This window comes from Myotis davidii, unplaced genomic scaffold, assembly GCF_000327345.1.
Source record: "Myotis davidii unplaced genomic scaffold, ASM32734v1 scaffold132, whole genome shotgun sequence".
In the NCBI taxonomy this organism is placed as follows: Eukaryota; Metazoa; Chordata; class Mammalia; order Chiroptera; family Vespertilionidae; genus Myotis; species Myotis davidii.
The window spans coordinates 2,130,196-2,154,731 of record NW_006285258.1 but is presented as its reverse complement, the minus strand read 5'-3'; the positions used below and the strand labels follow the sequence as shown (position 1 = coordinate 2,154,731).

The 24,536-nt window shown below is 38.2% G+C and overlaps 1 protein-coding gene across 4 annotated transcripts in view; it reads left to right on the top strand.

The window, feature by feature from the left end:
* AP4E1 (adaptor related protein complex 4 epsilon 1 subunit) overlaps positions 1 to 17,306 on the top strand; it is a 67,345-nt gene extending 50,039 nt beyond the window's left edge. For all 4 annotated transcript variants that reach the window (XM_006756001.2, XM_006756002.2, XM_015558929.1 and 1 more), the window contains 5 exons: positions 4,673 to 4,928; positions 8,344 to 8,895; positions 10,076 to 10,266; positions 12,938 to 13,095; positions 14,263 to 17,306. In XM_006756001.2, the coding sequence (XP_006756064.1) occupies positions 4,673 to 4,928; positions 8,344 to 8,895; positions 10,076 to 10,266; positions 12,938 to 13,095; positions 14,263 to 14,423 (1,318 nt within the window). In that variant the 3' untranslated portion in view covers positions 14,424 to 17,306. The remainder of the gene's footprint in view (positions 1 to 4,672; positions 4,929 to 8,343; positions 8,896 to 10,075; positions 10,267 to 12,937; positions 13,096 to 14,262) is intronic.
* The last annotated feature ends 7,230 nt before the right edge of the window (positions 17,307 to 24,536 follow it).

Genomic DNA, 24,536 nt, shown 5'->3' with positions numbered 1-24,536 from the left:
ATTAACCGCCATCTTGTTGGCAGTTAACTGCCAATCTTAGTTGGCAGTTAATTTGCATATAGCCCTGATTAGCCAATGAAAAGGGTAGCGTCCTATGCCAATTACCATTTTTCTCTTTTATTAGTATAGATTGTATGTATATGTGAGTATATATATGTGTGTGTATAATATATTGAAAGAAGTATATCACAACTTATATACCTAGGTGAATATTGAGCATATAATTCTACATTTCTCATAATCGACTTTTCATAACCATCTCATTGGCAGATTGACAGATATAGAGATGAACATAAAATAAGGTGATTGACTTCACCTGAGGAAGTTGTGTGCTTTACTCAAAATGCTTTTAGAGTTCCTTTCCTTGAAAATTGGTGATACAGATGTCTAAATGTCTTATGTGCAGCCAAATGGTAACCTTTTTAAATAGGTTTTGGTTTTGGAAATATAAATAAATTACTCTCAGAAAGATGATTAAATTAAATAATTATGCAAAGTGCCTCATATAGCTGAGTACATAGTGATTAATAAATGGTAGCTGTCATCATTATCATTATCCAAAAGCTGAGTTTATCAAATAAAATTTCTGATTAATCTGGATGACTTTGGTCACTATTCTGTTGTGATATGAAGTAAATGAAAATGGCCTTGTTTGTGTAGGAGCTTCTTCTAAAAGAGTTCAAGTGTTTTGAGTAATGGCAGTATTGTTGGAATAAATGTGATAAAATCTCAAAGGTGACAACTTTCGAAGATGACATTTGAATTTTGAGTTTTCATATATTCATTAAGGACTCATTCACCTTATTTTATGTTCATCTTTACATTTGTCAGTCTTCCAGGGAGATGGTTGTAAGAAGTATTTCTTAGAACAAAGACACATAGATCATGAGGAATGTAGAATGATATGCTGAATGAAGTGGCATAAATTAAAATTCCCTTCCTTAGCCTTTTTTCCTGCGCTGTGGACACCCATTTCTTTCTCAGACCTTTAATTTTTGGCATTCCAAGCATGGAAAGCAGGTATGGTTTGTAGGCATGTGATAGTGGAGGCGATAGCAATTAAGTGCCCCAAATAGGGAACTGAGGGGCAAGGGAAGGAGAGACAAGAACGCTCCAAACCCAGGGAGGAGACATAGTCCCTTTACCTGCACAACAATTGACAGCATCTGCTTTTTAGTATTGAACTAAACATTAAACAGGGCCTTGTAAATTCTATCTGCAAACATGTACTACTCTCAGAGACGGCATTTGACAAAGCAGCTAAGGAATTACACATATGCTGTACTACCATAAAATGGAACACAAGGGTGCATTTAAAATTCTTTTCCAAAGAGGATCACAGCTCACTCGTTATTTCCGATTAGAAACCACTGTGGTAGTTGGCCAGGTGAATCAGCTTTGGGATGAGACTGTCACTCTTCTGTAGTCTCTGGGAAGGTGATAGCAAAGCAGTTGCCAGCCCAATTGAGAATTTCTTACCCTAAGTCAGGGGTGGGCAAACTTTTTGACTCGAGGGCCACAATGGGTTCTTAAACTGGACCGGAGGGCCGGAACAAAAGCATGGATGGAGTGTTTGTATGAACTAATATAAATTCAAAGTAAACATCATTACATAAAAGGGTACGGTCTTTTTTTTTTTTTTTTTAGTTTTATTCATTTCAAACGGGCCGGATTCGGCCCGCAGGCCGTAGTTTGCCCACGGCTGCCCGAAGTCCTATTATAGGCAGTACCATACCTCAAATGGGAATTTCTAGAGCTGAGTGTAAAATATGTCCTCAATCTTTTGAAGGTTGCTTGGCCAGAATTTACTTCTGCGTTTGAATGGTCTGAGTCAAAATAATACAAGGTATACCACTTGTATTAGGTTTTTATTATTATCCAAATCCAGACCAAGATGATTCATGTTTAAAAACATTTTTTTACAGTATGTTTTATATCATATTTTGTATATGAAGGCTTTATGCTGCTCTCTTATTTACTTGTCTGCTTTTTAGACTGTTTGTATATAATATATGACAGAGAAAATTTATGTTTATGAGAAGCATGTTGCGCAGATGAAATGAGCCAGAAAACCTTTAAAATAGCTCAAGGCTACTTTTAGGCTTACTTTTCTTCCCTTTCTCGTTTTGCCCTTTGTTGGGGGTTGGATTTCCTGAGAAGCACAGTGTGGTAGAATTTAGCGTGTAGAATGTTAAGGAGTGCCCTTGAGTTCAATACGTATGGAAGGAAGGGGAAGAAGCAGGTTTGGGTAGAGGAAGTAGTTAAGATGCCATGCAGTGCAATGACAGATTTTACTGACCCCATGGGGAGCTCTGGAGCTAGAATGGCCCTTCAGAGTATCCTCAGGTGGACAAAGTGGGTGGACAGGGCTCTGTGCTTAAGTTCATCAGTCACTGCGTGTGGGTTGCTCCGGAAGCAGCGTTATCTTCGGTGAGGTGGCCCTCTGCCTAAGGCAGTGGGGGGATTGCACTGCCAACAGCAGCGACAGTACAGTTCTGCACTGAAGGGAGATCTGTATGGAGCACACTGGTGTCCAAAACACCTGCCTTTTTTAAAAAACTAGTATTTGAATCATTTATTAGTAAAACGGGGATTTGCTTTTAAAAAAAATCATTAAAGGATATGTCTTGGAAAACTGGGTTATAGAAGCTCTATAATCCTGCTGTGAACATTATGGATCCCTTTGAATTGCTGTTGGTGAGCACCTTAGAGATACTGGGGGTCATTTTAGTGGCTACCGTGAGCCCTTTTGGATCTGCTCATGCAAGGACACCCAGTTTTCTTGTAAGAGGTTGATAGATAACAGTTTTTATTTTTTAAATAAATTTTTATTTTATTTTATTTTCTTAAATATATTTTTATTGATTTCAGAGAGGAAAGAAGAGGGGGTGATAGAAACATCAATGATGAGAGAGAATCATTGATAGGCTGCCTTTTGCAGGCCCCCCATTGGGGATTAAGCCTGCAGCCCAACCTGAGCATGTGCCCTGACCAAGATTTGAACCATGACCTCTTGGTTCCTAGGTTGACACTCAACCACTGAGCCATGCTGGCCAGGCTATTTTTATTTTTAAAAAAATATTTTTATTGATTTCAGAGAGAAAGGGAGAGGGAGAGAGAGATAGAAACATCAATGATGAGAGAGAATCATTAATTGGCTGCCTCCTGTACACCCCCTCAGGAATTGAGCCCTCAACTTAGGCATGTGCTCTGACCGGGAATCGAACTGTGACCTCCTGGTTCATAGGTGGGCACTCAACCACTGAGCCGCCCTATCTGGGCTTAATAACTTTTTAGAAAATTCTTTGGTACCTGAAAGAAAGAGTGAAATGGAGATACTTGTAAAGGACCATTTACCAGCAAAATTTATTGAGGAGGAATGGACTGATTCCCTGTAGATCATTCTTTATTAACATTCAGATTTTCTTTCAGCCAATTATTAGTTCTTCACTCAGTATGAAGTATAACTACCTATTTTTGTTTCTGGCATTATACAGAAAATCAAAGTGATCACGATTCTAACTAATTAGAAGGGAATAATAATCAGTACAGACATTTCTGAGTCTTTCTTTTATGATCTGCCTATCTTGTAGTGAAAATTTCCAAAATGCTATTTTGGACCATAACAGGGCTACTTAAACGAGCCAAGTGCCAAGGACACACAGTTCTTATATGAACATAATAGAGGCAATCTTTGGCTGTTTCAGCCTGTACTTATGGTTATATTAGACACTGCAGAATCATAGCTGTCATTTTTGGGACAGCAGTAGGTGAGTCCAAATTCTAATCACTACTTTAATTCTTCTTCAACTCAGGTATAAAAACCTCCTAATCTTCATGTTTTTTTAAAAAAATCTTTTTTTCTTTTATAAATCAAACCTCGTTTCATTTTTATAAAGGTACATTGTAATGGTTTAAAATGTAGTTATTGTTCATATCAAGAAAACCTTTTGGATTAAAGGTAAGTTTATACATTGGAGTGGATTTGAATGATTATTTTTTTACAACAGGATTTTATTTGATGAATTTATGTAGAGTTAATTCTTCCATTGAGTGATTATAGCTAAAAGACTTAACACATTGTATGCGGGAAATGTATTTATACGTTCTACCAGTGTAGTAAAGCGCGGGGCACGTATTAATACGTTTTTTATAGACTAGCGGTAGAATGCGGGTAACGTATAAATACATAAACTAAAGTTATCGTAATTTTACTGAACATTGCCATTTGCGCAAAAAATTAGCAAAAATGGCCCGCGCCACCTGTTAGTGCGCGATAAAAACTACCCGCAAACAATTTGAGTCATTTCTCATCTTTAACTCATAAGAATTGAAGATATTTTGCAAAGTCATTGGGGTTAAGGAACTGATTTACAGTAGTTCTATTTGTGGACACCTTATGTAAGCAATTAAATGAAAATTAAATGATCTAAATTTTAAACTATGTCTAGAGTTCTATTGCCTTAAATCCTTCGTCTGAAGGATGGTGGAGGGGGTGTTCAGCTGTAACTAAAATAAAATCTAGAGATCTAGATTTTGCTTTGGGCATACAAAATAAAATAAAAAGCTGTTTCTAAAAGGCCGTGGCAACAACAGATTTTAAAAATGCCTCAAGAAAGTAATTGCTTAGCAGTTACTTAAATTGACTTGATTTCATTATCAATCTCCTTAGGACAAGTAGCCTGAAGCTGGAAGGTATACAGAAATTGTGGGGGAAAGAGGGCTATCTTCCCAAGAAGGAAAGCAAAACTGGTGATGAAACGGAAGCTCCGCCTGTTTCTCAAGAGAGCATAATAGAGAATGTCGACCAAACGATAACAAAAAAGGACCCATCTCAAGCCCTTACCCAATCTAAAGAGGAGAAAGAAAAGCAGCTGCTGGCATCGTCATTATTTGTTGGGCTAGGATCAGAAAGTACAGTCAATTTGGTAAGTAGCCAGTTACATTCCTCTGAGAGTCTGTGTCCCCTGTTTCATATAAAAAACCTTGCTCTATGAAAGCTCTTGGCCATTATCTATCTGTCTGTCTATCTATCTATCTATCTATCTATCTATCTAGTGGGAAATGGCTTTCCCATATCCAGAGCCACCAGTGACACACCTTTGTATTCCTGAAAGAGAAAATCTAATTGGCTCAGCTTGAGTAAGGCGTTCTCTCTAGTCTGTCTAGTCAGCTAGGCAAGGGGCAGGGCCCAAATAAAGTTATAACTGTAACTAAGAATATTCTCACCCCAGTGGGTGGAGGACAGTTCTCAGTGGGAGGGGTTTGATGGAAATACTGTCAACAATAATAGTTCAACAATATTGATTTGTCTGTGAAAAAAGTACTTCTCAAAATGATGTTTTTAATAGTGAAAAATAGGAGTCAATTTAGGTGTCTAACGAGAAAGGGTACATAAATTATATTAGCTCAGAATACTACTCAGCCATTAAAAATGATTACTGCATTGTAAAATAAAAAATACTTAGGATATATTAAAAATAATATAAAATTCTATTTACATCTTGCCTATAACTGTTAAGAAGATAAAAGTGTTTTGAGATTGAATGAATTATACAAAAATGGAAACTACATTCAGGCATTATGATTATAGTGATTTTCAAAAGTTTTTATCCTAATGTATTATTCTCATAGTAAAAGAAGGGCAGGTGCTATTTTTAAAAATATATTTATTTTTATTGATTTCAGGGAGGAAGGGAGAGGGAGAGAGAGAGATAAAAACATCACTGATGAGAGAGATTAATTGACTGGCTGCCTCTTGCACATCCCATACTGAGAATTGATCATGAAACCTGGGCATGTACCCTGAATGGGAATCAAACTATGCTCTCCTGGTTCATAGATCGACTCTCAACCACTGAGCCACACCTGCTGGGCAAGGTACTATTTTTGAGTGTCTGAAAATTCCATGTCATTTTCCATTTGGTGGCCTGATGAACATACCAAGTGCAAAATTGTGATTAGAGCTACATTTTATTCAGTTTTACATGATCCCAGTTCTTTCATCCTCCTTCTCCCTTAGTGGAATTTTCTCTCCATCCCTGTCAACACTAGGCCAGACTCCAGGCTACATTCTTTACTGTATCTCCGTCTTTTACAGATCCCCTTTCTGTTAGACTTGATATTCATTCCCTCCTAAGAAAAAACAAATTGAGCCTAACAGTATTGCTTGCAGTAAATGGCTTGGTGTCACTCGTTTCAGGGGATCCTTCGCTGAAGTCTTTGTGTAGGTTTAGTACTTTCTGGAGCAACACATTACCATCATTTAAAACACGTTTCCTGTTCATGTCTCTCAGCCACAAATTTAATGTGTTTTCTATCTTAACTAAGTACTTCCACTGACTGTAGCTGTAACTTTACTGTTTGAGTTGCTACCACAGTCTAGTACAAATTTCTTTTTTCTTCCCCACAGTTTCACAAACAGAAGATTTGTTCCTAGCAACCTCAGCATTTGATTTTTGTTGTTGTTTCTTATTAAATCAAGAACTTTCACCTTTTCGTTTAAAGGAAGCACTGTATTGCTTTTCTTTGGCATATCTAAATTGCCAGCTTCACTACTCTTACATTTTGGGGCAATTATTAAAGTAAAATATGGGCACATGAATTACAGGCACTGCAATACTGGGACAGTTGATCTGATAACCCAGAGGGCTAAGTGACTAATGGGTAGCTATCATATAAAGCCTGGACATGCTAGACAAAGGAATGATTCACGTCCTGGGATGTACGTAGCAGGACAGTGAGAGATTTTATCACACTACTATGAATGATGTGCAATTTGAAACTTATGTATTATTTATTTCTGAAAATTTCCATTTAATATTTTTGGACTGATGTTCACTGTAGGTAACTGAAACCATGGAAAGCAAAATCACAGATAAGGGGGACTACTGTCTGTCTAATTCAAGTTCTATGGCTACTGGAATGGAAATCCTTCACCCACCCACCCCCACCTATTTTTGTCTTAAAACTGTTAGTTTTTGTGTGATGACTTCTGAATTGAAAGGGAGGAGACAGACTCATGCCTTACTTTTGAGAGTTGGAAGAGATGTTGGGACTTGAAAGAATGAGCCGAAACCGGTTTGGCTCAGTGGATAGAGCGTCGGCTTGTGGACTGAAAGGTCCCAGGTTCGATTTCGGTCAAGGGCATGTGCCTGGGTTGTGGGCACATCCCCAGTAGGAGGTGTGCAGGAGGCAGCTGATTGATGTTTCTCTCTCATCGATGTTTCTATCTCTCTATCTCTCTCCCTTCCTCTCTGTAAAAAATCAATAAAATATATTTTAAAAAAAGAAAGAAAGAAAGAATGAGAGAATATGGACAAGGACGTAGAATTCTGGTAAACTAGAGTCATGTGAAGATTAGCCATGTAGTGGTTCAGCCCCCAGGAAGGTGTAGGCATGGACTTAGAGTAGTGAGTGCCAGTCTGTTCTACTGATTTTAGATAGGACTTTGAGAGGCAAGGGGACACTTGAGTCACTCTTCTTACATAGATTTGCAAGCCATTCCTCAGGAGGGTTAGCTCAAGGATGGCAAATTTACTGTTCCCATCTCTAGAATCCATAGCAAGCATCACTAGTCACTTACAGAATTCTTTCCTGCTATGTGTTCCAGTCAGCCATTGCCAGTTGATTCTTGAGGTAAAACCAGTTTTTCTTCCCTGCTGATTGACTCATAGGCCATGAAATCATGATTATTGTGTATTACTGAGTCAGAGTGTGAGCCATCCCTATATTTGAGGAGAACTCTATAAGAAAACTCCAGAACAAAAAAATAGCTGGGTTTTTCACTCTTTTTAATTTACGCAATTCTGTACTCTAGTATTCTGAAATCTAGCAAGTTTTTAGAATTGTTTACATTGGACTTTTTAACATTTCTTTCTTTTATGTGTTATTTACTTTTAGTTTTAAAATATATTTTTATTGATTTCAGAGAGGAGGGGAGAAGGAGAGAGAGAAACATCAGTGATGACAGAGACTCATTGATCAGCTGCTCCCTGCACACTCCCTGCTGGGATTGAGCCCGCAACCTGGCATGTGCCCCGACTGGGAATGAAACCATAATTTCCTGGTTCATGGGTGACACTCAAACACCCACCCATGGCCAGGCTGATTTTATGTGTTATTAAATGAGAAATAAGATTTAGCTAGTAGTTCAATGTTATATAGCTGTCAGAATTTCAGGGCTTAACATTTTATTTATCTCTGATTATTTTTTAGTATATGTGCTTTATAGATAGAACTTCAGCAAGCTATTAAATTGCTCATTTGAAATTATAGAAAAATGTTTAAACTCATGACTAGAAGAATGGTTTCTTTTTATATTATTATGTTTCATTTTCACAGCTAGGAAAAGCAGATACCATCTCTCACAAGTTCAGAAGGAAATCAAAAGTCAAAGAAGCCATAAGTGGAGAAAAAACCAGTGCTCATAATATGACCCGTTCTTCCTTTAGTTCTCCTACAAATGTGACTTATGAGGAAGATTATTACTTGGATAATTTGCGGGATGGAAGAGACAAAGAATTAGAGAAATTTGCTCTAAGTGAAGAACTTCTGGGTTCCGAGTCACTCTCAGAACCGCCCTTGGTGGAGAAACTCTCAGAGTGCCAGCAACCCGCACCTTCCTTGTTTGCTGATGACATGGAAGTGTTTCACCCTCCCCGGTCCACCTCAGCCTCACTTGCCAGTGAAAGCTCCTTAGCTTCTTTGTTGGAAGAAACTACTGAGCACATGCATTCAGATCTTACGGAGGTCTGCAATACTGAAACCATGTCATTGTCTTCTTACAAAATTTGGAAAGATGATTGTTTATTGATGGTGTGGTTAGTTTCTAATAAGAATGGCTCAGAATTGGAAGGTGTTAACTTAGAAATTGCTCCTGCAGAAAATTTCAAGGTATGACAATGGTTTGTTATTTCTTGCCTTAAATGTACAGTGCTTACTTAGTATTTCTGCTGTTGGCTCTTCTGATGGTTTGTGCATTTTTTCACAATCTTCCTTCCTCTTTAGCAAAAAAAAGAGTACAAGATATGACAGATTATTTAATTTGTGTAGGGGTGAAATATTCAAAAGATTCAAGGAAACATAATAAAGGTTGTATTGGAGAAGGCCACAAATACAGGGGCGACAAAAATAGGTTTACAATTGTGAGTACGTGAAACAGAGTTTATTCTTGTATTATTAATTATTGCATTATTTTCCATGTGAACAACTGTAAACCTACTTTTGCTCCACCCTATATAAAATGAGTTTTGATAGAGCACAGTAGTTACAAATATAGACTCTTGACTCAGACTGCTTGCCTTTGAATCTTGCTTCTGCTGCTTTTTAGCTGTGTTCCATGGTCAAGTTATATACCTGCTTTGTGCCATAGTTTCCTGGCATTTAAAGTGACGATATTAATAGTGCCTTTGCATCATAGAGTGCTCAGGCTTCAGTCATTTCTTGCCTGGCTCCAAGAGGCCTCCATTGTGATTCCTGGAAATAATGCTATTTGTGTTATTACGTGGCTATCCTTGGTGGAGTTATAATGAGATTTGACCAGTAGATCAGTATTCCACAAAACTGACCTAATTTCTTCTATGAGCTAGATTGTGTTGATTGGGATATTACCTTGGCCTGACCAGGGCAGAAGTTCTAGATTTGCATAAGAATCATCTATGGAACTTAAAACCCAATTCAGTTGCCTGAGCTCTACCACCAGTAGTTGAGTAAGGGTGGAAAATGGAAAGGGAAGGCACCTGTATGTATCTTTTAACTTTCCTAGCTTTAAAGATCTGGTGCTAGCCAGGATCGAGAGCCACAAGACTAGAGTTTAATACATATTTTTTTGTTCTCAAATTATACAGAGGCTTTCATTGTAATGACATTTATTACATTTTTTTTATTTGTGTACTATTAGTTCTTGATTATCTGTGCTAGTGAATTTTTCTCAAGTGAAGTTGTTAGTCATCTTCATATGTAGTTATTAATATCTCACAGTAATGTGCTTTGCTTCAATTAAATAGAAATTTAGTATTCATATGATAGTCTGTATCGATTCCTTCTTCAATACTTGTATTACTTTTGTCTACAGATCACTGAGCAACCCGGATGCTGCTTGCCTATAATAGAAGCAGAGAACACAAAAAACTTTCAATATAGTGTGCAGATGGAAAAACCTTTTACAGAAGGGAATCTTTCTGGTTTTATAAATTACCAAATGATGAACACTCATGCTGTTCAGCTAGAATTTTCAGTAAACTTATCACTGTTAGATTTCATTAGGTAAGTATTTTCTGGAATGTTAACTCAGGTTATTCAGTCATTCAGCATATGTTCATTGGGCCTCCTCTCTGGACAGAAGTACTATGCTAGGTGCTAGAGAGTATAACAATTCAGGCACAGCCCCTACTGTCCAGCCTAGGGAGGAGACATTGAACAATCATATCAACGCATATGTAATTGTGAATTGTAGAGAAAATAAATGGTACAATGACCAATTATAATATGGGACCTGATTTAGGTTGGGGTTGGTTGGTGATCCTGGAAAACTTCTGAGAGAAACTGATATTAAAGTAATGTTTAAACTGAAATAACTTTAAAGATTCCACATGGCTTTTCTTAAAGCTTTTCAAATTTCTCATTTGTATTTTATTTGATTAATTCTGTTTATTAAGCTTTAGAGATCTGCAAGAAAATTACTCAGCAAAGTTATACTTTTATTAGACACTGGAGGCCCGGTTCACAAAATTCGTGCACTTAGGGGGGGTTCCCTCAGCCCTGCCTGCGCTGTCTCGTAGTCAAGGAGCCGTCAGAGATGTCCAACTGACAGCTTAGGCCCTCTCCCTGTGAGGAACGGGCCTAAGCCGTCAGTCGGACATCCTTAGCATTGCCACAGAGGGGGGAGAGGCTCCCACCACCACCGCTGTGCTCGCCAGCTGTGAGCCCGGCTTTTGGCTGAGCAATGCTCCCCCTGTGGGAGCGCACTGACCACCAGGGGTCAGCTCCTGCATTGAGTGTCTGTCCCCTGATGGTCAGTGTGCGTCATAGCGACCGGTTGTTCCTCCGTTTGGTTGATTTGCATATTAGCCTTTTATTATATAGGATTATATTAGTATTTAGCATTATGCTAGGCACTGTTCAGTGTTACCAAAATAATTGAAAACTGCATAACTCGTCTCTCATTTAGTGTTACGAATATATTGTACTGTATTCAAATGTTTTTTTAAATTCATTTTTTAATTATCACCTTGATATTTTTTCCATTGACTTTTAGAGAGGGTGGAAGGGATGGAGAGGGGGGTTGGGAGGGAGGGAGGGAGAAAGGGAGAGAGAGAGGAGAGGGAGAGAGAGAGAGAGAGAGAGAGAGAAACATAGATGTGAGAGAGACACATCGATTATTTGATTGGTTGCCTCCCGCACATGCCCTGACCGGCAGGGATGAACCTGCAACTGAGGTACAATGCCTTGACCAGGAATTGAACCTGGGACCCTTCAGTCCACAGGCTGATTCTCTAACCATTGAGCAAAACAAGCCAGGGCTGTATTCAAACATTTTTTTAAATGAAGGCTGCTTGAAACAAGAATGCAGAATACCGGGGATTGTCTATAAAACTTTTAAACTCTCCACACTCTGGTTGTGTTACACTACTTCAGTTTTTGCCTACTCTTTAAAGTCTTTCAGTATGAACATGTCTATTAATCTGTCAGAGTATTTATACTTACGTTGCTATATAAGAACTTACATTCTTTGATTGTGAGGTATCTCCCATGGTGTGCATTCATAACCCGAAGAAGCACAATATATATAACAATTCTTCTGTGTATATTAATAAAATCCTCTGTCTTTAAAAATATTTTCCTAATTATAAAATTGATATGTCCATATTATTAAAATATTTTCCTAATTATAAAATTGATATATACCTATTATAAAATTTAAATGCTGTAGAAAAATATAAGTAGGACATAAAAGTTCTCTATAATTCCACCTCAGTATACCACAGTGTTAGCTATTTGATCTTCAGTCTCCTGAATCATTTTTTTTTAAAATATATTTTATTGAGTTTTTACAGAGAGGAAGGGAGAGGTATAGAGAGTTAGAAACATCGATTAGAGAGAAACATCGATCAGCTGCCCTCTGCACATCTCCCACTGGGGATGTGCCCGCAACCCAGGTACATGCCCTTGACCGGAATCGAACCCGGGCCCCCACAGTCCGCAGGCCGACGCTCTATCCACTGAGCCAAACCGGTTTCGGCATGAATCATTTTTAAAATATGTGCATTTGCTAAAATCTTTTCTGTTGGTCTAATTTACTTAAGGTGCTGGGTCTTTATATTCATGTTCCTGTATATGACTTTGATAGAGTGTCTCCTTATCCCCCAATCCAGAGTGTATAATGAAAGAAAAGTTTTGTTTTCTTTTTAAATATATTTTATTGATATTTTTGCAGAGAGGAAGAGAGAGAGATAGAGAGTTAGAAACATCGATGTGAGAGAAACATTGAACAGCTGCCTCCTGCACACCCCCTACTGGGATGTGCCCGCAACCAAGGTACATGCCCTTGACCGGAATCGAACCTGGGACTTTTCAGTCCGCAGGCTGATGCTCTATCCACTGAGCTGAACCAATTAGGGCTGAAAGAAAAGTTTTATGTTATATTTGAATGATTCATGAAATTACTTGGAAATATTTTACTGAAATCGCTAATACTAAGAAAAAGAACTAGGTGACTTATTGAAAAAACATTTGCATTTTAATAACATTTCTTGCTTCAGGTTGGAGGGTGAAAAAATGTTAGCATTCTAATCATATTTAGTTTAAAAACAATTTTTGGTGGGACCCAGATTTACAGTAATTGTTTTATTCTCAGGAATCATTTAAAATGTATGTTTTTTGTTTAGAATTATTTAATTCTTTTGGACATCAATCTAATTTTAAACATTATTTTCAGACCATTAAAAATTTCAACTGAAGACTTTGGCAAACTCTGGTTATCCTTTGCAAATGATGTGAAGCAAAATGTAAAAATGTCAGAATCTCAAGCTGCTCTGCCTTCTGCCCTGAAGACACTGCAACGGAAACTGAGACTCCATGTTGTTGACATTATAGGTTCGTAGAGTTACGAAAAGGCAACCCCGTGTGTGTGAGGGCTTTCTCACAGCCAGAGCACAGATCAGCTCTCACAAGTGTCAGATTTCTTAGAGCCAGAGGAGTGTGTTCTTCAGATTTTATTAAAGAATTTTTGTGGTAAAATATACATAACAAAATTTGCTACTTTAACTTTTCTTAAGTGTACGGTTTAGTGGCTTTCAGCATATTTGTGGTGTTGTGTAACTATTGCCACCATCATCTCCTGAGCTTTTCCTTCTCCCCTAAAACTGTACCCACTAAACAGTAGCTCTCATCATCTCCCTCTCCAGTCCCTGACACCTACCATCCTATTTTCTGTCTCTATGAATTTGACGTTAGGTACCTCATAGAAGTGGAATCATACAATATTTGCCCTTGTGTGGTTGGCTTATTTCACATAACATAATATCTTCAAGGTTCATCTGTACTGTGGCATGTGTCAAACTTTCCTACTGAATTCTATTCCATTGTATGAATAGGCCACATTTTATTATCCATTCATCTGTCGATGGACACTTGAGTTGCTTCCATAATGCTGCTCTGACTAGCGGTGTACAGATATCAGAGTTCAAGTCCCAGAAGTAGAATTGCTGGGTCATATGATAATTCTATATGTAATTTTTGGAAAAGTAATATTATTTTTTAAAATGTTTTTTTATTGATTTTAGAGAGAGAGGAAGGGAGAGAGATAGAGAGATAGAAACATCGAAGAGTGAGAAATATTGATTGGCTCCTTCCTGCACAGCCCTTATGGGGATTGCACCTGCAACCGGGCATGTGCCTTGACTGGGAATTGAACCAGTAACCTCCTGGTTCATGGGTCAACGCTCAACCACTGAACCACACCAGGCTATCATATCGTTTTTCACCGCAACAACACCATTTACATGCCCATCAGCAATGTACAAGGGTTCAAATTTCTCCATGTCCTCACTAACCCTTGAATTTATTTATTGTGATAATTGCCATCCTCATGGGTGTGAAGTGGTGAGTGGTATTTCATTATGGGGTTGATAAGCATTTCCTTAATGAGCAGTGATCTTGATTATCTTTTCATGTGCTTATTGGTCATTGTGTGTCTTCTTTGTAGAACTGTCTACTGAAGTTCCTTTGTATTAAAGAATTTTTAATTTTTGTTGTTTGTAGGCAGTGAAGGGCTGTTGGCCTGTCAGCTGCTCCCATCCATCCCCTGTTTGCTGCATTTCCGAGTTCATGGTGACGTATTAGCCCTATGGTTTAGATCCTCCTGCTCTACTCTTCCTGACTATTTATTGTATCAGTGTCAAAAGGTGATGGAGGGATCCTAGCAGAAGCTCTTATATTTTACTCCATCAAAACAAATGGTTTACATATATAAACTTATTTACCAAAGTAAATAATTCATGGTACTTCTAATGAAACTGGGGATAATTACAAATTGTGGTATTATGTGTTTATGATTCCTGATCAAGAAAGATCCCCAAGAAACTGTATCCTTAATCTTTTACTCAGGATTGTACAGTATGTTTGGGTCCTAAAGAGTGACCTGAGCTAATGTTATAAACTGCTAATGCTTTATATATAACTTAGTGTAGAGGGACTGAAAATATTTATTTTGTTATAAGTAATTTTATAGCAAATTTACTCTAGTGCTAGCCGATTTGTAGTAAAGTCAAGTTTGAGTTCTGCATTAATGTGGGGAAGACATGGCATTGATAACCCCAGACCTAATTCACATTTGGCTTTGGAATGCAGTGTGTGCTTTTTGGTAGGCACGTCATTACTTTCAATTATGTTTTGCTTAGATCGGTGTTGAACTAAATTAGCACAGCACACATTTAGTTCAAAAGGTCCGTGAGCATGCTGGATATTGGGGATCCAATCTGTGATACAGTTATTATAGATAACTTGCTATACGTAATTGCAGATAATTTGGCTAGAAAGTTTGTTTTCCATTTGTGTTTATTTTTAATATTAAAAATGAATCACTGTATTTTTATGTTAAAAACTCAGAGCCATTTACAAAATATCATAGAGAAACAAAACCCACAAGAGCACACAGTACTAAAGCAAACATATAAAAGGACTTCTTAGTTATGGCAAATCTCTTAGTTACCACTTTGGTTCTTTTAGCAAGTTGAAATTTGTGATTAGAGTATACATAGTAAAACCATTTTCCTGGTCTTTAAATCCACTAGTACGCAGTGGATGCCACCGCAACAGTGACTAAGTATACCATACAGGTCTTCAGTAAAAGACATCATTTTCATGTTATAGTTGTGCCTTTGTGGCCTCTGTCAGAACTGTTATCAGTCTAATATGGACCATAATCTTGAGATTGTACATTAAGGTTAAAAACAGAAATTATATTTTATAAAACCTTATGGTGCTGTGGAGATATTTATTATTTCTCTTTTTCTGACACTTCACCATGGAGACCATTCAGGTAATATAGTGTTAAGTTATTGAAGCTAACGCTCTGGTTACTTGGTACTGTGTGTCGCCCAGGTGTGGAATTCTGGTTTTAGGCTATCTCACTAATCAGAGCTGAAGGACGCTAAGGGGATTCCCCAGAGCTGATATAGTTCATTAGTTATTTGTGTCTAGCATATTCCTTCCTAAAAACAAAACAGTATTTTTTAAAATTAAGTTTTAAGTTATTCATTTAAAAAATATGTCATACCTTGTTACTTTCATGCTTTTAAAAACAGCAAAATCTTGCTATAAGAGCAATGAAAAGTGACTGGAGTTTCCTGTGTAGGTTTCTCCTTTTAAATAGAAGGTGAGATTCATCCTCAAGCCCCTAGCAGTGTCACGGTGAAGGGGACATGCTGTCTGTGGAGGTGTGGTGGGCGCTGGTGGCTACATCATCAGCTTCCTCTTTATTTCTGCCTCTGTCGGCAGCACCCCCACCTGTTACTCTGACAAAGAGATAGGAAGTGCCCTCTCACTTCGCAGAGGGATGCAGTTTGTGGCACAGGAGATGCCCCGATTTTTTGTGCCCTTACTTCCATGTGTTTGCATTGTCACTCAGGCTGGGTTGAGTGTAGAGTAGTGGATGTAAGGTGCCCAGCAAACCCGAGGACAACTGATCTGGGAGAGATTACAATGAGCTGCTGCATTGTTACAAGGGTGCAGCAGCAGTTGTCATGAGAGACATGCTTGGCCTATAGATTGTCCAGTGGTGAGAGACGTGCAGTGGTAGGTGAGGGCTGGGAACATGATTTTGGGTCTTCCAAAGGGAGAGTGGTGTTATTTTGTTCTTTCTGAACCCACTAAATAAAAAGTAGGGTTACAGGATTTCTACTGAAATGTTTAGTAGAATGTTTACAATTTTTATATTTTTATGGTTTTAAAAACAATAGTAGGAAAGAGTAGATTTTAAAGAACTTCAGAGCACTATATTTTCTGTCTAAAGTATTTCAGTGTTTTAAGTTCTAAATCAGACATCACTAACGTTTTTTGTATTATAGATGTGACTACAAAGTAGGGAGAATGATTGATGTTGGTAGATCATCTCCTCACCCTATAGTCATCATTTAGTCAAGTGAAGGGGCATCATTTGGAATAAAAGCTAGGGGATGGGGTTACTCACCTGTGTGAATTTTGTGCCAGGCATCTTTGCTGAGAATGCAGGTGGCAGCAAGTGTGAATCTGGAGGGAATGAAGGGAAGGCAGCAAAGTCTTAAGAGCAGGTAGAAGGATCAAGGTCCCAGCAGAATAGTCCCTGTGGAGGCAGGCAGAGCAGGCTCAGGGAACGTGGGTCTGAGTAAGGATCCTTCTAAAAAACTGCAGATGGGAGCTGAGCAGGTACCAAGTGCTTAAGTGCCAAGCGTGCCAACCACAGCCTATGCTCTTCAGAGGAGCATTGTTTGAAACAATATTCTATCATCTACCAAATAGTTGTGGTAAAAATGCAGTATTTTATTTTTTTCTCCTTTATTTTATTTCATGTTAATTATATTTTAAAATATCGAGCTATTTGTCTTAATTTTTATGGATAAATGTGGTCTTTGTCTCATGATTGTGAGCCACTAAAGTGCACTGAACCTATTCATATGTCTTTAAGGTGTTTTGCTGTGTTAAAATTTTAGGAGGGAAAAATGCAACAGAATAACAACTTAGTAACCATTGATTACCTTGTTTTGGAGTTGAATTCTGTAATTTGAAATAATTCAGTGAAACATCTAATAAATACAAAGTGATCTATACGGTTCTTTGGTCTGTGTATTTTTTATTTAAATAGCTGAATAATAAGTAGTACTATTCAGTAATTTGATAAGCGTTAGCTAAAAAAGAGTAGAAACAACTGGAATGGGATGAAAAGAGTAAGTTACTCATTAAGGCCCATAAGAATCTGGTCTAATGGGTTATTAAAAATAAAGATATTGCTGTTTTTATGTTATGTTCCGAGAGAACTTTGTGGGCTTCCGACAGGTTAGAGTGTGGATGATCCTCAGGTGAGTGTCCAGACCCCCAGCTTTCAGTCTAGCCTGGCCAGAGATCCCAGAGTTCTCTTTCTTTAATGCCCTCTCCTTACAGTTGCCTTCAGATGGATGAACCACAGTAAGTCATCTTGTTGTATGCATATTGTAAAATACAAAGCTAGATCAGAAGTGGCTTTTAAATCTCACTGATTTATGCCTCCTATTGGCTAAAATGTAGGGCAGGAAAACATAAGATGTGAAGCTTCATCTTTGGGGCACTGAGGAGTTTAAATGCCCACAGTAGTAATTGAAAGGAAAAGGGCTCTTGAAGGGCAGAGTGGCTTGCAGCCAAATGGACCAGGGTTAATGATTGAATGAAAGTTATTTGTTTGTGTGCATAATGAGAGACTGAGCTTTTTATGTGGAACCATCTGTATATTTTTATGTCCCTTTTGTCTGGTACATAATAGGCACTCAGTAATAGGCAATTGGTTTATTGAATGAATGACTTACCCCCTCAAAATAAGTAATCTGAAACCAAATAATGTCCAGGGATTGATTTTAGTAATACTGTGGCTTTCTCAGAAATAAAGTGATCTTATGTGGTTTACAGATATAAATCAGTGAAAAAGGTTCCAGTGAAGATACCTTGTGCCAGTTTGGAGAGAAGAAACATAGCTGTTTGATGAGATTCTTGCCAGCCTGAAGGCTAAGTCCTGTGAAAACTTCCATGGCGTTTAAGAGATCTCTTAGAAATTATGACTTGGGCCTGGCTGGCATTGCTCAGTGATTGAACATTGACCTATGAACCAGTAGGTCACGGTTCCATTCCAGGTCGGGGCACATGCCAGGGTTGTAGGCTCAATCAATCCCCATTGTGGGATGTGCAGGAGGCAGCCGATCGATGATTCTCTCTCATAATTGATGTTTCTATCTCTCTCTCCCTCTTCCTTCTCTGAAATCAATAAAAATATTAAAAAGAAATTAAAAAAAGAGAGATTATGATTTGGAGGAGGGGGACCTGAGTTATGGCAGATGTCCGTAAAGTTTTACTGGTCTAGAAGAACTAGTGCTAGGACAGAAAGCAGCAGATATTTGATCAGTGAAGTTAAAGTTAAATACTGGGAGCTAGTGACTATGACAAGGCACATTTACCAGCTAAATTAGCATCACCTGTTTAGAAAAGCACACTGATAACGGAAGAGACAACTATATTGACGTTAACAGGTCAGTAGCATCAGGAAAGTAGGGAAGGAGCAGGCCCTCTGGGATAAAGCATCAGGAAAAGGAGACCCTTAAAAGGAAATGTGTTTCATTTGTGTCACATGGGAAAATGTATGCTAGGTGCAAGAATCCAAGATAGGAGGGTACCCAAAAAATGAGCCCCAGAGAACCCTGAGCACTTGAAGATGGGCCTGGATGTGAGGTAAGTACAGATGATGTCGAACTTAGGAGTTGCTTGAAGCGGCTGTAACGCTGAAAAAGCAGTGGGTTGCAGCTTGTTTGTGGGCTTTGTTCCAAGGGAAGGAATCAATTTCCTTTAGTTATTTTAAACTATTTTCCTAAGTGGATGAGTACTTTTACTTCCCTAAAACATTAAATTGCCAATGAGACTAAATGGCTGACCTCAGGAAGTTTTTCCCTAATGGGGTCTGGCAGGACATGTGCCAAATGGTTAGAGGCTGGAGCCCAGAGATTATTTATATTTCAGTGAGAGAAAAGTAATTAGAAAGCTATTTAATTGTACATTTCTTTATGCCTATGTGACAAGTAAGAACAGAGGCAAGGCATGGGTGTTCTTAGGGAGAGGCATTTGGTCTGAATTGTTACCACGTAATTAAATGAAGGTAAGGGCAAAACTAGTGATTAGAGCGAGCTGGTCCCTTGATGATAGATTATCACGGTATAAGAATTTATTTTTTCGCCCTAACCGGTTTGGCTCGGTGGATAGAGCATCAGCCTGCAGACTGAAGGTCCCAGGTTCGATTCCGGTGAAGGGCACGTACCTTGGTTGCGGGCACCTCCCCAGTAGGGAGTGTGCAGGAGGCAGCTGATCGATGTTTCTCTCTCATCGATGTTTCTAACTCTCTATCCCTCTCCCTTCCTCTCTGTAAAAAACCAATAAAATATATTAAAACAACAACAACAACATGATTTTTAAAAAAAGAATTTATTTTTTTCATCTAGTTGACTAATGGTTGATGGGGTCAAATAGAAGAGTTATTGTGAGCTATGGGAAAAATGAAATGATTTGAACCCAAACATTGGACCAGTCTTCACCTACAGAAGTGATGAGTATCGTTTGTTACTCCTAAGGAGCCTTTTTGAGCACACCTGGGTTTATGCTAAATAAGCTGACAGAGTGGGGCCTGTATTTAGCCTCAGAATGAGGTTGGTCACCAGAAAGACAAAATGATTAGAGTTGGAACTTTCAGCCCCATCCACTGACCTCAGGGGAGGGGAGGTTTGGAGCTGGAGGTTAAGCTCTATAAAAACAATGGGATTTGATGAGTTTCCATGTTGGTGAAAGTATCCACATCCTGGGAGGGTGATGCACCCCAGCTCCATGGGAACAGAAGTTCCTGCATTCGGGACCCTTCTGTTTCTCACTGTATGTACCTCTTCATCTGACTGTTCATCTGTAACCTTTATAATATCCTTTGTAATAAACTGGTAAACCGAAGTACCTGGTAAATATTTCTCTGAATTCTCTGGGCCACTCTAGCAAATTAATTGAGACGGGGGTTGTGAGAGCCTCCAATTTATAGCCAGTTGGTCAGAAGCACAGGTGACAACCTGGGCTTGGGATTGGCATCTGGAGTGGGGGCAGTCTTGTGGGACTGAGCCTTTAACTTGTGACGCTGTCTCCAAGTAGATAGTGTCAGAATTGAGTGTATTTGTAGGACACCTAGTGTGTGTCTGCTAAGAACTGGAGAATTGCTTCATGTTGTGGGGAAAAAAAAGCATCATTTAACAAAAATGATTTATATTTAGATTGTACAATGCGGTTTTTTAAAGGTGTATAACATGATTTAATTAATGCACATACACTGTGAAATTATTACCATAATCAAGTTAATTATCACATCCATCACCTCATAGTTCCTTGTGTGTGTGGTAAAAACACAAGATCTTAGAAAATTAAGTATGTAATACGGTATTATTAACTATAATTACCATGCTGTCCATTAGACTGGGGACCTTTTAAAAATTCCATACCCTAAGCCATTAAATTAGAGTCTCTGAGGTGTGGGACTCGGGCTTCAGTAATTTTTAAACTCCACAGGTAACTACAATGCACAGCCACTACTACTGTTTTAGATGCAGTCTCACCCTCCTCTTCCTCAGTGGGATTGTTTGTGATTGTGTTTTCCCCATCCCCATTCCTGCAATTGAGATCGATTACAAGTAATTCGCTATTGAGTGTTTGGGAGGTAAGTAAGGGAATTATTTGGAAAGATTGGGCAGGTGTGGGGGAGGAATCTTATGTGAGTATATAAAATGTTGTAGGTCCTGGAGAGATGGTGGCAGGAGCAGTTAGGGTTTGAATTTCCCTGAATCTCCACACAAAATGGTCAGAGAAACTAGATAGCACAACCAAAAACCCACATACAATTTTTCAACAAAACTAAGTGACAGGGTCTCAAAATGCAAGAAGGTGGTAACAAGTCATCAAAGCCAAAATATGTGCATCTTATTTGCATCTTTTCAGGAGGAAGCAAAGGGAAGCAATGATTATCTAATAGCCCCGAGAACAGGACTACTCCACAATAGCCAGCAGGTCTCCGGAAGGCACAGTGAGTCAAATTGAGGTTAGCATCTGAAACGGGACAGGGTCTTGCACAATTCACAGGGAATGAGTGCAAGTCACAGTAAGGTCTGAAGCATTCTAGACTGTATGAACCCTTGAAACTGACTAGTTATGGTTCTCTTCCAGAAAAGGACAACATACTGAGTAAAAACTGCTTGGAGAGTTATCAAAATTGAGCAAGATACATAGGTGCTGGTATCATATTGTCAAATTTGATTCCTGGCTCCACTTTATTACTAATTTGTACTTTTGTGGAAATTACTTAAATACTCTGTGCCCCAGTTTCCCATCTGTATAATGGGGATAATAATACCTACCTTATAGGACTGTGAAATGAGTTAATGCACATGGTGGTTTGTGTGATCATGATCTGTCAGTTTCTATATCAGTTTCTTAGCATCATTATGAGAAAATAAAGAGAAGGCAATAAAGATATAGGAAAAAGAAGGTCCAGATAAAAGTGGGAAAAAACAGAGTCAGAAAACATCAGAAAGCAAGTTGCCATTTTACTAGTATTTTAACATTATAAAAAACACACAGAAAAAAGCTTTGTAAAGTCAGAAAAGTTACTCTGAAACATGCCTCCTAAATATTTAGGAAAACTAATTTTATAGAGATATAAACAACAGAAAAAGATACTATGGTCAAATCCCATATAATCTCTGTAGGGGTGGGAGTAGGAGGGAGAGAGAGAGAGAAAGAAAGAGGAAGAACAACATAAATTAGAGCTATATAAACTCAAATGAAGTGAAATGGTGGTAAATATTCAAAGGAAGTGTTAAATATTGAAGCTAGGCAAAGAAGGTCCAACATATGGATTGTAAGAGCTCCTATAGAAGACATTCAAAGCACAGAACTACAACTAATATGAAGCAATAATTTCAGGAAACATTCCTGAAAGTGCAATTTTAAAAAAATGATTTGAAACTAAAAAGACAGTGCATACCTGAGGATCTCAACTGGCAAACACCAAGACGCCATTCTAGTAAGATCACTAAACCATTTTAAAAATAGAAAAAATCTGTTGGCCATCTAAGAAAAAAGAGCCAGTGACTTATAAGGAAAAGAAATTAGATTATTATCAGACTTTTTGACACTTGCTTTATACCAGAAGAAAATAGAATAATACATTTTAAATATTCCAGGAAAGATGTAAACCAAGAATTTTATGCTCAGTAAAATTGATTTTCAAGTACTAGTATAAAGAGCACAAACTGTTGTCAACATATAAGGAGTCACAGAATACCATTCCTATGAACCCTTCCTGAGGAACTTACTAGAGAATGAGATTCAGAAGGGCTGGTTGTAAGCATAAAATACATGCAGAACTAGGAATAGAGAGAATTAAAAGGAAGAAAGTACCGTATGTAATGGCTATGTGCACTGACAATGTAGATACAGTACAACTGAAAAAAAGAGGGAAGTAGGAAAAGCATATGCAAAATTTAAAAAGCACCTTTAGTAATTGGTAGTGATAGTATTATCTAAGATTCTAATGTGGGATAAAACAAATGATTGATTATGGGCTATATTAATTTTGTCATAATCTGTGTCTTTGGATTCTCAGTGGAAGAAAGTAAACAGTTATAGAAGAGGGTGAGCAAACTCTAGTTTTCATTTTGTGTTGAGGATACACATATACACCCCTAGTACCCACATTATGGTCCTGAAGTACTATAACACCATGTCCCACTGAAAGAAGCTAAGGCTTCTTGTAGAAATGGTTCATTCCAGGTCTGGGGCAGAAATTGTACAAAATGAGCCTAGAATGCCTTTTATACCAGATAGTAAATAATCTATCAAAAACTACTAAGTCATAACAAAAGACACAGTAGCTAACTTGAAGAGACTCCCACTGGCCAAAAATTACACAATTTGAGCTTCAGTACAGGTATGCGTTGAAATCCAAATATGCTTAAATCCTTGAGTTCATAATGCTTACTAGGAAATAAATTCATTGTCTTGAAAACTACCAAATACAGAAATTAAACCACTGGGTAGCAAAATAGATGAAGAGGAGCATCTTTTAAGTATTCCTCCTAATAAATGAAAACAAATGATGGAATACTTACACTTTGCAATGGTCAGTGTATTAATAGATCTAGGCAGTGGACGCCAATTAATGACTGCTAATATTGAAAAGAAAGGCAACCAGATGTTTTGTGTCTCCTGATGAAAGAATACAAATCACCTATGGACTTATCCAAAATGATAGAATAATGTGAGTTTGTTTAAATCTTTAGATTGAATTGCCAACTTGCAGCTCAAAATACAGAGGGCAGAGGAATAAGTTTAACTGCACCACAAGTTTGCAATCAGCAAAGTTCAGACTAGAAAACCCTAGAGGCCAAATGGCCTGGGTTCTTCAACAGTTGAGGAAAAGAAAGGCATGAAGAGGAATCTTCAGATTAAAAGGGACATATCAAGTTTCTTAAAAATGGGCAAGACTATAGTGTCCAGGGATGCACAGCTGGGTATTAAAACTAAAAGAAATACAAGAAAGTGATTGAATTAACAACCTGGGGCAGGAAATGATGATTGGAATGGGGCTTTTTGTGTGACTGGCAAAGTGTTATTTTTTGATCTAAGTGGTATAACAATAGTTTCCCCTTATTGATAGTTTATTAAGTTACCCATATTGGCTTTTTATTACATAGGATTATCTATAATAATTATAATCTGTGAATCTCTGTTGTATCTTCTTTGGAGAAGATGGGGGCAGCAAGACTACCACTGCCTGTGGAGAAGGAAATACATTTGCTCAGTTTTCGTTTCTCTCCTTTCCAAAGACTTTTCACAGTGAACCATCCACAAGATGTGACATTTCCTTCTTCTCCTTTCCCTTCCATTCTTTGGTGATGTAATAGGAGAGAGCAGAGATCTTAAATGTGTATGTGGTTTGGCGGGGCTCTTGTATAGTTGTGATTAGCCACGTGGAGATTGTGAGCTGGTCGCTGCTGCTCCTTCAGTGGCATCCCTTACCCTTTGCTCATCAGGTGGTGGATGAAGCAAGTCCAGTGACAGTCTCCAGAAAGGAGGCAGTGGAGCCACTGGCTGGAAGAAGCTCGGGTTTTGGGCTGAAGCAGAGTTCTTTCCCTGTCAACCTCCTTGGACTGAATTAAGAATAACTATTGGGTTGTGTTGAGCCACTGGGATTTTGGGGTTTGTTTCAGCACCCAGCTTTACCCTGATTGATGCAACTG